At 39.9% G+C, this 15,241-nt stretch overlaps 1 protein-coding gene across 4 annotated transcripts in view; it reads right to left on the bottom strand.

Moving 5' to 3' along the window:
• Positions 1-15,241, bottom strand: part of GRM1 (glutamate metabotropic receptor 1) — a 181,561-nt gene that overhangs the window by 22,944 nt on the left and 143,376 nt on the right. For all 4 annotated transcript variants that reach the window (XM_063151534.1, XM_063151535.1, XM_063151536.1 and 1 more), the window contains exons 6-8: positions 13,151-13,319; positions 11,149-11,275; positions 4,809-5,739 (exon numbers count right to left, since the gene is read on the bottom strand). In XM_063151534.1, the coding sequence (XP_063007604.1) occupies positions 4,809-5,739; positions 11,149-11,275; positions 13,151-13,319 (1,227 nt within the window). The remainder of the gene's footprint in view (positions 1-4,808; positions 5,740-11,148; positions 11,276-13,150; positions 13,320-15,241) is intronic.

Genomic DNA, 15,241 nt, shown 5'->3' with positions numbered 1-15,241 from the left:
ACCTGGAGATAATTTTATAACTGGCAAGACAAAAAAGCAGGTGGTTCCCTAAGCCATGCTAAGGAACAGACGTGTCAGTAGAGGTTTTTATCTGAGAAACCTGATTCTCAGTTAAAAAACTGTATGTAGGAAGCCAGCACACAGGGAGAAAGGATAAAGGGAGGCAGGAAGAAGTTACTAGGGGATGTTGGGTTGTCTGAAAATTTTTGTTGGAATAAAATAAATACATTTGAGAGATCTGTGGCCCAGGTGACTGGATGTCTGTGACAGCAGTCTAGAAGCATGGACTGCTGAAATGTGTGAAAAAGATAAATTGCAACTTTAGAAGTACTTTAAATCAGCTATTCATTCCTAAAGGCAGACACCTGGATGAAAAATAATTAAATGTAAATATACTAAAATTATAAGGGAAAAGCAGGTAGCCTATGCATTAATGTGGAGTCCTGGCCATTCAGTAAGTCTTGCTAGTTGGCTTCCTTTTAACTCAGATTTTGCTACATAATGCATATCGACAACTAAATCCTTACTTACTCTGATTCAAAATGCACTAAAATAGTGTCCAGACCTGGAGTCTCAACCATAAATTTTAAAATAATTCAAATGTGAAGACTGAGGGAGCAGATAAGCATCACTGCCAGACCTGGAATTTATTATCCAAAGACACAAAATGAGCTTTCTCTCTGTGACAACCCCCTACAGCACTCCTGGAGAAGGCATTTCCTGGACCCTCATCAGAATCAGCATCTGAAGTGTCACACTTTGGTTTTTTCCTTCATCTAGTACAGAAGGCAGCATTACTTCCTCAGGGAAGGGATCATTCAGGCACTGTAAAAGTGTCTCTCTCTTCAAGCTCATTGACCCTCATAGACCAAAATAACTTTTGAGACCAAGAGGAAGGATAAAAATCACAGCAAGATCCATACACAAATGTTTCCCTCTCACATCTGGAAAAAAATAAAAAATAGATGCAAAAAGCTCTCCTAACAAATGCTGCTATGCCATCATCCTGTAACAGCCAGGATCTTGTAATACCTTCAAGCAGCAAACAAACAATAAATGTCCCCACAAAGCTTCAATACAAGCAGCAGATATCCCTCTCTCTTCATCTCTCCTGATGGAGCTGCTCCATTTTTTTATACATATTTAAGTATTCATTTGACAAGAGGGAAAGGATAACAGTTGCTTGGTACTGAAGACACTCACGAGGGATCCCTCAGACCCAGATTCAAGCTCTCTCACAGAATTATACCAAGAATTTCCCAGGGGTCTGCACCACAATATTTTTATCTCTGTTCCAAAATACTGCTGGACAAGAACACACAGAAAAGAGATTTGCCCTGGACAGTGCACAATCCAGTTATAAATCATCTACCTGGGAAATGAAGGAGATGCTCTTAGCCTAAGTGAGCACTTTAACTATTGAGGTAAGATTTCCTCATGATTTCCCAATATCTTCCTCTCTCCCTGAGAAAAAATGTCCCCCTGTCCCAGGGTAAATACTTACCAGCAAAGCCCAATTCTATGAAGTGTTTTGAAGGGCCAGAATTTTCTGGTAGAAAACATATATACTCCACTGAAAAATTCCCAGCCAACTCTATGGAAAACAGCACTGGTTGTAATTGCTCCTGGTTTAACTCAATCAAAGTAAGAGCAAGATCAAACCCCCAAGACTGCACGTAGCATCTTGAGAGCACAACAGATCAGTAAAGGCAGTGTGCTCTGTTATTTATGTGAACACCAGTGTTACTAAGAAATTTATTTTCGCTGAAACTCTGATGGCAATGCAGCTGGGAGAGATGTTTTTCAAGATGACTTTTTTGACCACTATGTCAGCACCAGAGGCAGCTGAAGGGTTTGAATTGATTAATTGATCCTGTGTTAGGAGACTTCCCTGGTTAATTCTTTTGCTCTACTTTAGGAAGGAGAAAGGAAGAGTGTCTCATCTTGCTCTAGTCCCCAAGCTATACTAGTTAAACTAACAGCACAACATTGCATGAAAAGGCTTTATGAAGGCTTATATAAATTTTATCTGTCCTTGTAAATGAAAAACAGTTTCCATTTTTAAAACTAATTAAATTTAACCCTGTATCTCCACACCAATTTAATTTAGATGGATGGCACTTTTCTGTTTAGGAATTGGAATTCAATAGATTAAGCACAGAAGAGATTTGATACAGACAGGAAAAGAGATGAAAACTGAAAAGCAGAAAAAGAAAAACAAACTAAGAAGAGGAAGAAGGCATAATAAGAAGATAGCTTAATACATCTAGAAGAGAAATCATCTGAGTGCAGTACTGCTGGCCACTTATAGACAGAAAAATGTGGCCACAGGGAGACACTATTGAAGATTCTAGAAACAGAGCAACATACTTACAGAATTACTGAAAACATCACAAATAAATCCCAGATTTTGATGTTTGACAAACAAACCAAACCAAATATAAAAGAAACCCACCCAAAACCAAACAAAATCAAAACAATCAACAAACAAACCAAACCAAAACCAAACCACAAACAAAACTACTGAAAATCAGTCTGAGATCATTCCTGTGGGCATTGAGCATGTACCAGTAGCTGTAAGTCCTGTTTCAGGAAGGACCTGATTACACATTTGAGTTATCTAAGTGCTTCCAAGGCTGCAGCAAATTCTTTTTCCTTCTTGATTTCCACAGTGACTCACTTTTTTATTTTTGTTGTCACAATGCCATCAGAAACTTTGCAATGGACTCAGCTAGGAGATAAAAAACTTGCCCAAATCCCTGAAATTACTTCTTGTTTTGCCTTGTGACTTTATTTCCAAAGCTTCATGTTTGTCTATTAAACCTCTTTCAGTTCTGCATGCCCATGAACAGAGCTGTCCTTTTCCATCAGCAATCCCAGGGTGCCTCTGCACCTGAGCTGGTTTGGGTGAGCAACATGCAGTAACTGCACAAGAGGTTCAGGACAGAGGTGGGAATTTGGCTGTATAAAAGACATGGATGCTTAACCTGAGGGAAAAAAGGCATATTAACTAGGTATGGAGCTTTTAGTTTAGAAAAGCAACTTAAAACTCTGTAGACCTTTTTTGCTTTGTAACACTCACGCAGGCTTAACATAGAGGTCGAGAAAATCTTACGAAAATGATGTAATAAATTGATAAAAATCTCAGGTAAGCCCTGTTGAGTTTTAAAGATGACAATGATGAGGGAGAAGCTTAACTTTTATATAATATTTTCTCATATTAAGATTTGTATTCTAAGCGTATCACATTGCGATCTTTTAAATTACTTTTTTTTTTTTAAATAAAGGTAGAAGAAGAATAAGCAGAACAGAGAATTAGTTATTAAGTCTGTCACGACCTAAAATATTCAAAAGTCCTCTTGTTTTGACAGTCATAACTTAAAGAAACCAACACTGTTAGCCAAAAACCACACTGCAGGGACACCATACTAGTTTCTTACAGATGTCCCTCTTATTTATAACTAAATAAGAGTCAGAGGAAGGTGGATCATGCTCCATCTTTCTATTTGCATGGAATTCATGCTCTTGGGCTACAGAGAGTTTTGGCCATCTCCCTGTAGGTGGTGGCTGTTAGGGCTGCTCCCTGCTCTCCCTCTGACTAACTCAGGAGTCAGCAGCCTTGCCTTGATGTGGCCTCTGTGGCACACTGAGCTGTGTATTTGGGTCACTTATGTCTCCATTCCCTTCCCTTCTGACCCTCTGTCTAGCAAAAAAAAAAAAATTACTGAAGTAGCATAAAGACAAAATTGATCACAGCATGGGTTTTCTACAGCATTACCTCTATCACCAGGACAGATCAAAATGGTTCTTATGAAAACTGAATCAAAACCAACCTGAGTGACTCAGAAAACTACAGATCCCCTAAAACTGGAAATTAACTGAATTTTTGTTCTATTGGCAAGCTCAGAAATGTAGGTTTCACTGGTGCTTTTTTATTTTTATTTAATTGAGACAAAAATCATTTAAGCTCATATGTACCCCTATAGTGCTTCTTTAAAGATCAAAAAACAATAAGATAATAAAGAATGCAAATTTTCAGACAGCTCCTCACAGGGAGATGCTGTTTGAAGTAACAGTTCTCCCTCCCGCTCTGCTGCATCTGGCTTGCTTTTAATTATTAGCAAGGAAAATAACAAGTTCCACAGATGTGAATGCAAGTTCATTTTCACCCTCAGTTGACTTCTGCAACTTTCACACCAACACTGAGTTTGAGAACACGGAGAGATTTACACAAATGATGAGTAAGAGTATTGCTCATAATACTGAGTATTAAATAGAGCACAGGGATAACATGGAGGGTGCTTTTGAATCACAGTCATGAGGACTGTCACAACACACTACCTTAAAAACTTATGTTCAGTCCTCAGCTTTCACACACATTCCAGTGGCCTTAGGCAAGTACATGTGATTTACAATCATTAAGACAGAGATTTCTTTTCTAAAAGGCTACAGTAGCACCTCAGTTTGAACATGGTGCACAGCAACTGCACGTCAGTGCGTGAGATCCCTGTACACACGCACATGAGACAGGGAGATGCAAGAAGCTGCTATGGAGCTTGGTCACTCTGCCATTGCCTGACCTGCCCCAGCAGTACAGGGCTCCTTCAGAGCAGAAGAGAAGATAATGAGCAACGTGCCAATATCCATCTGAGACTTAGAAATAAAGGGTCATTTCCACCTTCTCTGCTACACATGAGATGAAAAACTATTACATACCTTACTATTCAGCAGACTACAGTCAACCAAGAAAGGATGGCAAAGAGAGGGACATATACAGATAGAGGTGTACCTGCAGTCAATCCACTTACTTTGGATTTCCAGCCCCTGGCTTCTTTCTCCGGAATATGTTGAGGAAAGTGTTGGACTTGCAAGGTGCCTTGCCATCCCCGACATGCATACGCACCACATCTGAGGTGGTGAAGGCACTGCGGACGTTCCTCTCAGGCTTGGCAATAATGATGTACATCTTGGGAGTGAACATGCACCCCAGAGCCACTGTCACGCTCAGGCTCACTGCGAAACAGGTGGTGATGATCTTGTAGTTACTCCCGAAGTAGATGGGCACGAAGGCGAGCCAGATGATGCAAGTGGTGTACATGGTGAATGCAATGTACTTGGCCTCGTTGAAATTGGCAGGCACGTTGCGAGTCTTGAAGGCGTAGTACGTGCAGCTCATGATGAGGAGTCCGTTGTAGCCCACAGGAGCCACGACGCCCAGGTTGCTGGTGTTGCAGATAAGGTAAACTTCCTTAATGCTGGGGTAGGAGAGGATGGGCATGGGGGGCTCCAGGATGATCAGCGTGATCACCAGCGTCAGCTGCACGCTGATCAGGATGGAGGCGATGACCACCTGGGCCCAGGCGCTCATGAAACGCGGCTTGCGGGTGCAGATCTTCTTCTTGCTGCCCGCCAGGATGCGCGCGATGCGGTTGGTTTTGGTCACCAGGGCGGAATAGCACATGGCGGAGGAGAGGCCCACCAGGAGGCGCTGGAGGTAGCAGGATGTCGTGGTGGGTTTAGCTATAAGGGTGAAAGGGCAGACGTAACCCAGAAAGATGCCAGCCAGGATTATATAGCAGAGCTCGCGGCTGGAGGACTTGACAACAGGGGTGTCTCTGTAGAGCACAAAGATAAGGGTGACAAACATGGTGACCAGGATCCCCAGGCAGGAAAAGACCACAGCCACAATAGACTCTATATTGCTCCACTGGAGATACTTTACAGGGATGGGTTCGCAGCCTGCAGTGTACAGAAGAGAAACAGAGTGTTAGAAAGGCAGCTCCTGGAAGAACCTTTTTTTGCTGGATCTCAGTATAATCCAAGCATTAGCATATGTCTACGTGATGTGGATTACTAAAACCGTTTTACAAAGGAGTGAACTGCATGATGGAAAAGTTTGGATTAATATGTTCAAAAAACAGCCATGCATTTTGGGTGTTCCAAACATTTCCTCATGATTCTGCAACAGGAAATTAGATTTGGAAATATCTGCTTTTAGAGATACCTGATTACAAGCACAGAATACCAAAGGTACAGCTGGGAACAGAACACAGATAAAGTCACCATCATCTCTTCATTTCAGCAGGAAAAGCATTGTTGCAAACAGGTAGGTTTTTACCTTCTCAGATTAATTTATTCAATCATTACCACAATCACTATAGTTTGATCTACTACATTTTTTTGAGAGTGGTTTTATAAATACCATAAATTAATCAGAGGTCTGTGGATGGAAAAGTGGTAATAAACCCAAAATTTTAATAGAACTATATCGTAGATACTACACCTTAGCACACTTCTGCTTTTGTCACTTCACAGTATCTCATTCTTATTTTGTCATTTTTTCCCCTCTAAATAACATAATTTAATTCTCTTGGAAGAGTCAAACCCACAGAATATGCATGCCTTTAGATAAAAAGTGGAAAGACTCTCCTTTCTGACTGGTACAGATGTGCAAATATATGTATCTGTTAAGACAGTACTTAACTGCTCTCTCCCACACTCAAGTTAAAGGAGTCTCTGGATATCTTCCTCACTGTGCTGAAGTAATACCAGCAATAAACACTACAGAGAAAATAAAATCCTTTGTGTAACAAGATGTTGGTTGAGAGGCTATTATGGACATCTTTCATTATGGCATTTTCTAATTTCTGTTCTTGACTGAGTAGTTCTAAAATGTTTTTAACATGTTTCTTTATCCCAAGAGAAGTATCCACAGCTTCTTCTACTTCTTGTTTCCATCCTCCTCCAGTTTCCCTTTGACACAACTCAACTTTTCTGCCTTTCCCCCAACTCTCAAGTATCTTTCCTCCCAGTCCCCCACCATCCCTGTCTCTGTTCACCTAACAGTTCAGGTTTTTTAGCCACCTCTCCACCCAGATATCTTCATTACAAACTGCTGCTCCAGCTTTTCTGGTCCTGGACTGGCTGCTCATTAACTCCGCCTAAATTCTTGGGCATGGCCAAAAAGAGCAAGGAAAAGATGTTAATGTCAGCAAGCTTGTGAGAGAAGCATTTTTTCCTCTAATTTTTGCTGCTAGATCTTAACAGGGCCCATGATGTGATGGGCAAAAGTTGTGCTCAGTTCCTTCCTCCTCAGTGAGGAGTGTATTTAGAGAAACCATCTATGAAAAAAAGGTTTCTGAGTCTCACAGTTTTGCCTAATTTATATGCATCTTCCATATGGTGACAAAAAGTACCATCAGACATTTCTGCTCTAATGTAGATACCTGTATTGTACTGTAAAGTCCTTCCTTCCAAATAATTGAGAAGTAAGACAAGGTATGGATGAGGGTTGAACAGTTTTACTGTAACCTCATTTTGAGAAACAGGAGAAAAAAAATTTTTGTTTAAATTAAAGAAAAAATTAGCCCAAGGCAAAGTCCTGACATGGAAAATTTCTTCTTGAACTTTTAATGTCTGCCAATATCATGTGAACTGAAAGAAGGTTTTGTAATTCTGTCCACTTTGTCTCCAAGCTGACTTAACTACAGGTGTTGTTCTTACACATGCCCATAACATGAAAAACATTAGAAATTATAGCAATGGCTACCAGAGGTCTTATTTTATAAAGAAAATATTATAAAATAAAGAGAAAATTTTATAAAGAAAATTAATTGGCTCAATACGGTCTGCTCAAGACTCAGGAAATCCATACTTCTAGCCAATACTTTTGTGGTGAAATAGGAAGGAAAACCTCTTTATTAGAAGTGTGAACATTTGGCCATTAGCTTTAGCAGCCCTGACTGGAACCTGGCTCCTCTATGATTTAATAAAAGACTAAGGATCAGAAGCTCTTTCTCATTGATTAATAAAAGTGAAGCTCTTCTCATACAAGAATCTGGTCAGTCATTGTTGGAAGGTTTAAGTTTTAATATGGACTTTAGGCTTAACAACATCAAGACTTACTCACATTACTCCATTTTAAACTATATTTTCAGGGGCTTAACCCAGATCCAACATGGTAGTTAAGCCTATCATTTACTCTAAGCTTATCCCATGCAAGATTTGCTTAGAAATGTTTCATTAAACCCGTGTAATTCCTGTGCACCAGCAAGCCCAAGAACCACATATTGTACAAACTGCAAAAAGTTCCCTAGGCTGCTTATTGCCAGCTAACAGTTGTTGCTTTTCAGCACCTGTGGAGGTGGGTCATTTCCCAGCTCGGAGAAAGTGGGCTCTGGGGCCCCACTGAGACAGGGGGAGGATACTCAGGAAATTGTGCATGCATTTACAAAACAAAACAAAACAGCCCCCTCAACAATTAAACCAAACCTCAAAAAAATCAGAGCAAAAGCTTCACAGTTAAAATTTTGTGGTAAAAGCTGTCTAGTAGTTTTCATGAACTATTTTCCCTGCATTTTGACTGTGAATAATTTCCAAGATCAGAAGGCTAATCAATTTTTTTATTACTATATTCATAGCACAAGGACAATGAGAGAAACTATGATGTTTTCTGAGGTCATTAACCCATCCCAGGTAACTGATGGCCCCAAAACCTTATGATTCTTTTCATAAGACTATAAAACTTCCTTTCCTATCTTGTTTTATTGCTTATTTAAGATAATTTATGTAAACTGAGTTTACTAGCTTGACATTCATCCATCTTATATTATATTCTGGTACTATAAAAGATTTTTCTTGGCACAAGGTCTAAGGTACTGGCTTTAGTGACTATTTCTCAGGTCAGGTTTTCATAATCTATGGTGAGAAATCCTTTGTGCCCGCTGAGTCCATTTCACTGCATTCATATTTAAGGGAAGCAATCTAAAAAAATTGTGTACATTTAAAAATAAAATGAAAATGTCACTAAATGATTGCTGAGCCACAGAGACTGATTTCAAATGGAGAAAATGAGCACCTTGAAAAGCACGTCTTACAAAATAGGTTAGTATGTGCTTCACATTTCTTAAAAGGATTAAGGATTTTAGAGCCTCCATCTGGGATGGAAAATGAGTCTAAAACCACATACATGTTTAACATTTAAGATTTAAGGCAAAGGGAAAAACAATCTGCACTGTGAGATGTTACCGCCTGTGTCTAGATGCTATGGTGACTGTCAGGGTATGAATACAACACATAAAATCAAGCTATAAAAACACATTTGATGGGAGTCCTGGCAAGAAAAGAGAATTCCAGATTAAATCATACCAATGGTGACTCCTACAAAGTTCAAGAGACAGAGTTTATCTAGATAATTCCCCTTCTTCTAAATATTAGGATGGCATCAGCTGCCTTTCACAGCTTTGTTCTTTGTAGTATAGTTCAAGTAAATCAATTTTAGGGGTTAAAAAAGAAGGTTTTTTCTTCAATTAGATTGAAGAAGCTGTGCGGGAGCAGACTGCCATTTCAATGTTCTCTAGGAAATAAGTCGATGGCTGTGCTGTCATTTGGCTGAGGTTACTGTGATTTCAGAACAGCAGCAGTCCAGTCTCCTTGCTGAGAAGAAACACAAATCAGCAGGTCATCTACTGATTTCATTAAAAGTTAATAGATTGCAACATGCCCTGGAGATTTTTTCCAGCACTGATTCTTTCCGCAACTCTTTTCAGCAGTGCCTGTCATTTTGACATGACCCCTTTTGAGCAACTCTGAGCAGCTGGTAGCTCTGAACCATATTCTTTCAAGTGCATATTGATCTCTCACCAGGTTTTTGTTCTGGCTTCTTTTTAATCAATAGAACCCTTTTTCTTCCCTGAAGAGTAGATACAAGCAATTCTGTGAACCTCCAAGACTAGCAAAACCTGATTGTGTATAGATATCTGCTGTAAAATTAGCAGATGCTGGTGTCCTAGGAGCAGGAATTGAATATGGGCTTTTCAAATAGGACATTTATGAAAGGTTCTGTGGATTTTTTTGTGTCTATTAATACCAGATGTGTTTCTGTGATTTGAGCCCTTACAGAATATAGTTTTCATTAACTCCTCTACTTACAACCCACTGACATGAAACCTGAAGGGTCTGAAGATTGCTGTATCCTGACAAATATGTTTGTTTAGCTGCATACCAGAGCAGGGGCAGGGCAGGGCAGGGTGGTGGGAGTGGGAGGTATGGAATATAGACATTTACACACACACATCTGGGACACAACCATAACTTACTTTCCATGGAAAGCCAAGTCAGAAAATGAGTCACATTTACCAGTCTCTTGTGATTAATACTGTATTTTTACCTGGAGAAGTAGCTAGCTTTCCTCTCAAAATACATGCTCTGAGGGCTCATTTGGCTTCAATTACTAGCTTGAAGTATCTTATAGAAGAAAATTACTGAAGTTTGAGGATTTTGCCTATGTGCTAAAAGTTGTAGCAATATCTGTCAGCCAGTCATGGTAAAGGACAAAGATGTGTTAAGTTGCACATTTGATCTTTGGCTAGGTGTTTAGATTGTTTCTGTGACTAGAAATAATGCCCTGCTGAATGCTGACATCCAAGATCTACAGAAGTGACATGGGGCAGAGGTGCCTTTAGTCTTTCATAGTGATACAAAGCAAATGTTAAGGTCAGGGTGATACTTCTCAATGTGTTTTTTTTGGGGGGGTAGTGGTTGCTGCAAAGCCCAGAGCAGAAGTGGAGGTTGACCTTGATAGGTAAAAAATAAACAGAAGGTTGTCAAAGCATGCAACTCATCTAGGCATATACACAAGGGAGACTTAACTCATTCCAGACAGCTTTTCTCAGGATTTTAAAATTCCTCTTGCTGGTGGGTCCAGTGGGAATGATCTTTATATCAAACAAGAGTCCAGTAATCAGTTACTGAAGGTCATGAAATCCCAGATAAAGTGCTACTAATTGCATGTTAAAATGGTCAGAAGAGTATCAAGTCAATATGACAAGAATGCACTGAACTCTTGCAACAGTCACGGCTAAATTGCAGCAAATGCTACTGAGTTCATTAGAGTCTTAACAGCTTTATTAATGTTTGTGCTAAATGAAGGAAAGGAACCGACAGACTAGAACATTTCTTTCTGGCAGAGATTTTGCTGTCTTTATTGTCTCTGCTGTTGCACTAAGCTGAAAGACAGTCACCCTAAACTGCAGGGGAACATGTGTCCAAATATGTACCTTTAATATCTCTGCCACCTTACTGTCCAGCGCACAGCACTTTCCTTGTGTCCTGCAGGAAAAGAATGTGTTTGGAGGGATACATGCCTACCTGTCAGGTCAGCATTTGGCCACCAGCCGAGCTCACAGGCTTTACAGGTGAATTCATCCTGAACAAATTCATTCTCCTTGCAAGCAGTGCAAATCCAGCAGCAGCTCACTTCTCCTTTCCTGATCACCTGCAATACAAAATACATCCTTGGTTCTCATCCTCTATCAGAAAACAAAGAGGCACACTCCATCACCCCCCAGCAAACACACAACACAATACAGTGTTTAAAACATGACAGGATTCTTGTGTATGGCACATTTCAAACCGCTAGAAAACGCCAATCATGATTTTGTATCGATCCCTGTATTAAAATCTGTGCTAAGGAATTCAAGGATAACCTCTGGGGACAATTTTATTTTGTTTTGAGGAGAGCTGTTCTGAGTTAAAAGTACAAAACCATTTTCCCTCTGGTACAGAGGCATGTGAATGTCATATTTTCAATCAAACTTGAGGCTTAATCTGTGAGATGGCAGAGGTCAGGACAAGCAGCTCAGCCCATGCTTAATATCTATTGCATAGTAAAGAGCAGTAAACAAATTCAAAGGTTAGAATCAGGAGTAATTAATGCATATAAATACGTATATATGCATGCACACACAAGCACATTCACATAAACATACATTCCAATTGATTTGGAAGTCTCTTTGGGGCTCATTACACAAGTGAAAATAGAAATTAAAGTAAGAACAAATTGCAAAACATCCTGCTAAAAGGATCCATTGGGTTTTAGCAGAAAAACAAAGCAAGCAGTGACCAACCTCATACTTCAGAGCAGCTCTTTTAGGGACAAATGTCCCTGAAAAATTTCTTTCTTTGCTGTGAGGGCTGCTAAATGTCATGATCCAATGCTGAAAAGATTATTTCCTTGTCTTGATTCCTAGTTTCATTACCCTGAGGCTGAAAGAAAGATTAAGGGTATCTCTGGCTCCTAGGGCTCTGACAAAGACTCTGCCCTTGTTTGCCAGGAAGGAGGAATCCAGCCTTTTCTTCCAGAACTTCCTATCCATCTATATGCAGAGATGAGTACAGCAGTGAAATGCAAAATGTTGTTTTATTGAATACTAGCTTTGTGGGCTTTTTTTTTTTGTTTAACATTTCCTCATGCAGTCTGTGGAGAGAGTCCAATAGGCTTCAAGGAGAGCTGAAGCTGGTATTTTTATGCATAGTGTTTACATATACACACATACACAAACTGCACAACCTCAAAAACAGAAAAAAGATGTTTCGGAGGGTGGTAAATACCAATAATGTTTCTCCTCCAAGATGTTGGAGTGTGTCAGTGTGCCTCTGCCAAATCATCAGTTGCTTATTGTTTAGAGTAGCAATATAGAAATAAAAAGCTGCAAATGTGCTTATTAAATTAAAATAGAAAGGGAAGTCTACTCTAAGGAGATTTTGCTGAATGGCTTCATGCCATTTTAAACTTAATGCATCCATACCATTCTGAGAGTGGTGAAACATCTCTTTATATCATGCAGACATGACTGGTAGCAAATTATTTGTAGCCTGATGCAAGTGCTACTCTTTGGTGAACACAGTTATTTCATTTGTGTTTCTATTCATCCTGTTGCGAACACGAGATATAAATAGGCATTGGGTTTGTTGGATTTTTTTTTCAACTTTTCCTTGCAGGTGTAACTGCTGGAACAAAATACTGGACTCCTGTGGGTCACAATATTTTCAAGATCAGCCCCCAGGTGAATCACAGTCACTGAATGCTGTAGGCAATGACTAAGTGAAAAATCTTTCTCACATAAGGTGAAACTCAAATTCTGTCACACTAGAAGATTCTGCATCCGTACAAATGGCAATTTTAGAAAACATGGGCCTGTATATACTGTTGTTAGAGAAAGATATTAGTCTAGGATTCTATCATTTTGGCATTCCTGAAGGAAAGGAAGTCCTACCCATTGGCTGGAAAGGAGCTTGGTTGGGGTTAGGAAAAAAAACACTGACTGGATATTCCTATTTCTACAGCAGAAAGTAGGTGTCTCAGGCACACCTTGATCTGGCCCTTCAGGCAAGGCTCACTGCACACCGACCGGACCATTCCGCTCTTATTCATCTGAATCCTGTAGTCATCAATGTTGAGCACGCCCTCGTGCCAGGTCCCAACCAGGACGTAGTCGTAGCGGTTGGGCTCTATGTACTGCAGGTTCATGATGTCATATCTGCAAGGAAAAAACAATGAGTCACTGTCCTGCGACATAAAGGACAAAAATTTACCTTGCTCTTCTTCTTCTGCCTCTAAATATTCAAGTTATCCCCCAATTCCAGGGACTTGTGTTTCACAAAAACCCAAAATCCTTTAGGATTTGCAGCAGAATCACAGGAAGTGTCAGCTCTGATTTGCACACAAATGCCGATTGCCTGCCTTGCTTGCATAAAATTATGGGTAAAAAGTTGTGTGTCCAGGAAGAACTGTACACCAGACAGTAAACTCTGCTGAAGATGCATGTGTAGGCAATGTCTGGGTGCTGCTAGTTCAAATAATTTGTCAAAACTTCTTTAACCTTCAGTTGGTGTCTCCGTGCAGGCTGGTTGTAACATAGCCCTTGCTGGGAGCTCTTAAGCAGAAATGCTCAGACCAATCGAACTGGTTTGCCATGAGTTAGCTGTAAGCTCTAAGTTCGACCATTCATTTCATGCAGCCCAGTGATCCTGTCAGGAAAAGTTAGCACCTCAGTCACAACATTTACTTCCTCACCCTAGGCAAGGAAGAGAGCACTTCCCAAGGCTAAGGTAAGGGAAGCATAAAAACCTGCTACAATAAACATCCAGCATGTCCCGTTGCCCTCAGTGTGTTGGACCTGAGGTGTGTGCATCCCTTCTTGATATTTATTCTATTCATTCTTTTACCCACAGAATGTAACTTGATTCTTAGTAGAAAATAAGCAAGAATGGAAGAATGAATGTTGGAGCGTGTACAGAGAGGAAGAACCACAAAAGAGGCTAAACCCACATACTGGTTTCTTAAGATGGGAAGGGGGAGGATTTTGTTTAATAAATGACAAGAGAAAGAGCACTGAGAACAAGGAATTAGCATTAAAGCTGAAAATAACAAAGCATCCTATATTTTCCAAGCCTGGGATTTACTGCCTTGCTCTTCTGTACTGGATTGGCTTAGTCTCCAGAGGAAAAAAATCCTTTGTTTATAATGGGCATTGCTAATCTGTACATGTTTTAAGAATGAAAGGTAAGGTAAACAAAGTACAAACCATAAATAAAATTGGCATGTTTGGTTGTGAGCAAAGAGAGACATCCATTTGTTTCTTTTCCATTTTGAGGTTCAAATATGCAAAATTTCAACTCTCTCTGCACTTCACAGAGGGAAGAGGTGCTAGAATTATTCTCTAGAGTAGAGCAGAGTAATTTTCTTAACTAAGTCTTTGTTAAAGATGATTTAAAGAAATGCATATTTACAGCTGTAATTAGACCTCAGTTTTGCAAATATGCATGCTCAGATAATGCCAGTGCCACTGCAGAGCTCCATTGAATCACGTGTGTAAAGCACCCCTGCCACTCAGTTCAATGGAGTTCCAAGCAGCAGGCAGAGCCATTGGTTGGGAATTGGCCACTAATCAAGGCATTGCTTAGGAAACGGGTAAATTTCAAATTCATTAGGGAACAATTGCTTCTCGTATCCCAGCTCTAACACTAAAGGAAGTGCCTAAAAAAAGAAATGCTGTTTCCAGGCTTGTGAAGAATCAGGATAACAAGAAGCAGTGAAAGTCAGGCATTTCATAATGGATGCTCAACAGACAGGAGTAAAGCTCAGTAGAAATGTGCATTCCTCTCCCGAGCAAGGAAAATGTACTTGGATTTCAGTTTGACCTTATATTAGACTGACACAAAATCAGTTACTCTGGGCTGGAAAATTAATTCAGGAAGGGGAATAAAAGATTGCTAAAACCTCACATTCCCTTAATGGAATTTTTGAGCCGACATACTTTTTTCATTTTTACAAAAATACATCACAAGACACAGAGTGACATTAATGCAATATCAATTAAGAGGTTCTCCTGTGTTCTTGTAATACTATTCCCTTTCCTATAGGTTACCTGTCAAAGAATAAAGTATGTAGATTAAAAGC

This window comes from Melospiza melodia, chromosome 3 (genome assembly GCF_035770615.1).
Source record: "Melospiza melodia melodia isolate bMelMel2 chromosome 3, bMelMel2.pri, whole genome shotgun sequence".
Lineage (NCBI taxonomy): Eukaryota > Metazoa > Chordata > Aves > Passeriformes > Passerellidae > Melospiza > Melospiza melodia.
This window is presented reverse-complemented; position numbering and strand designations above follow the sequence as displayed.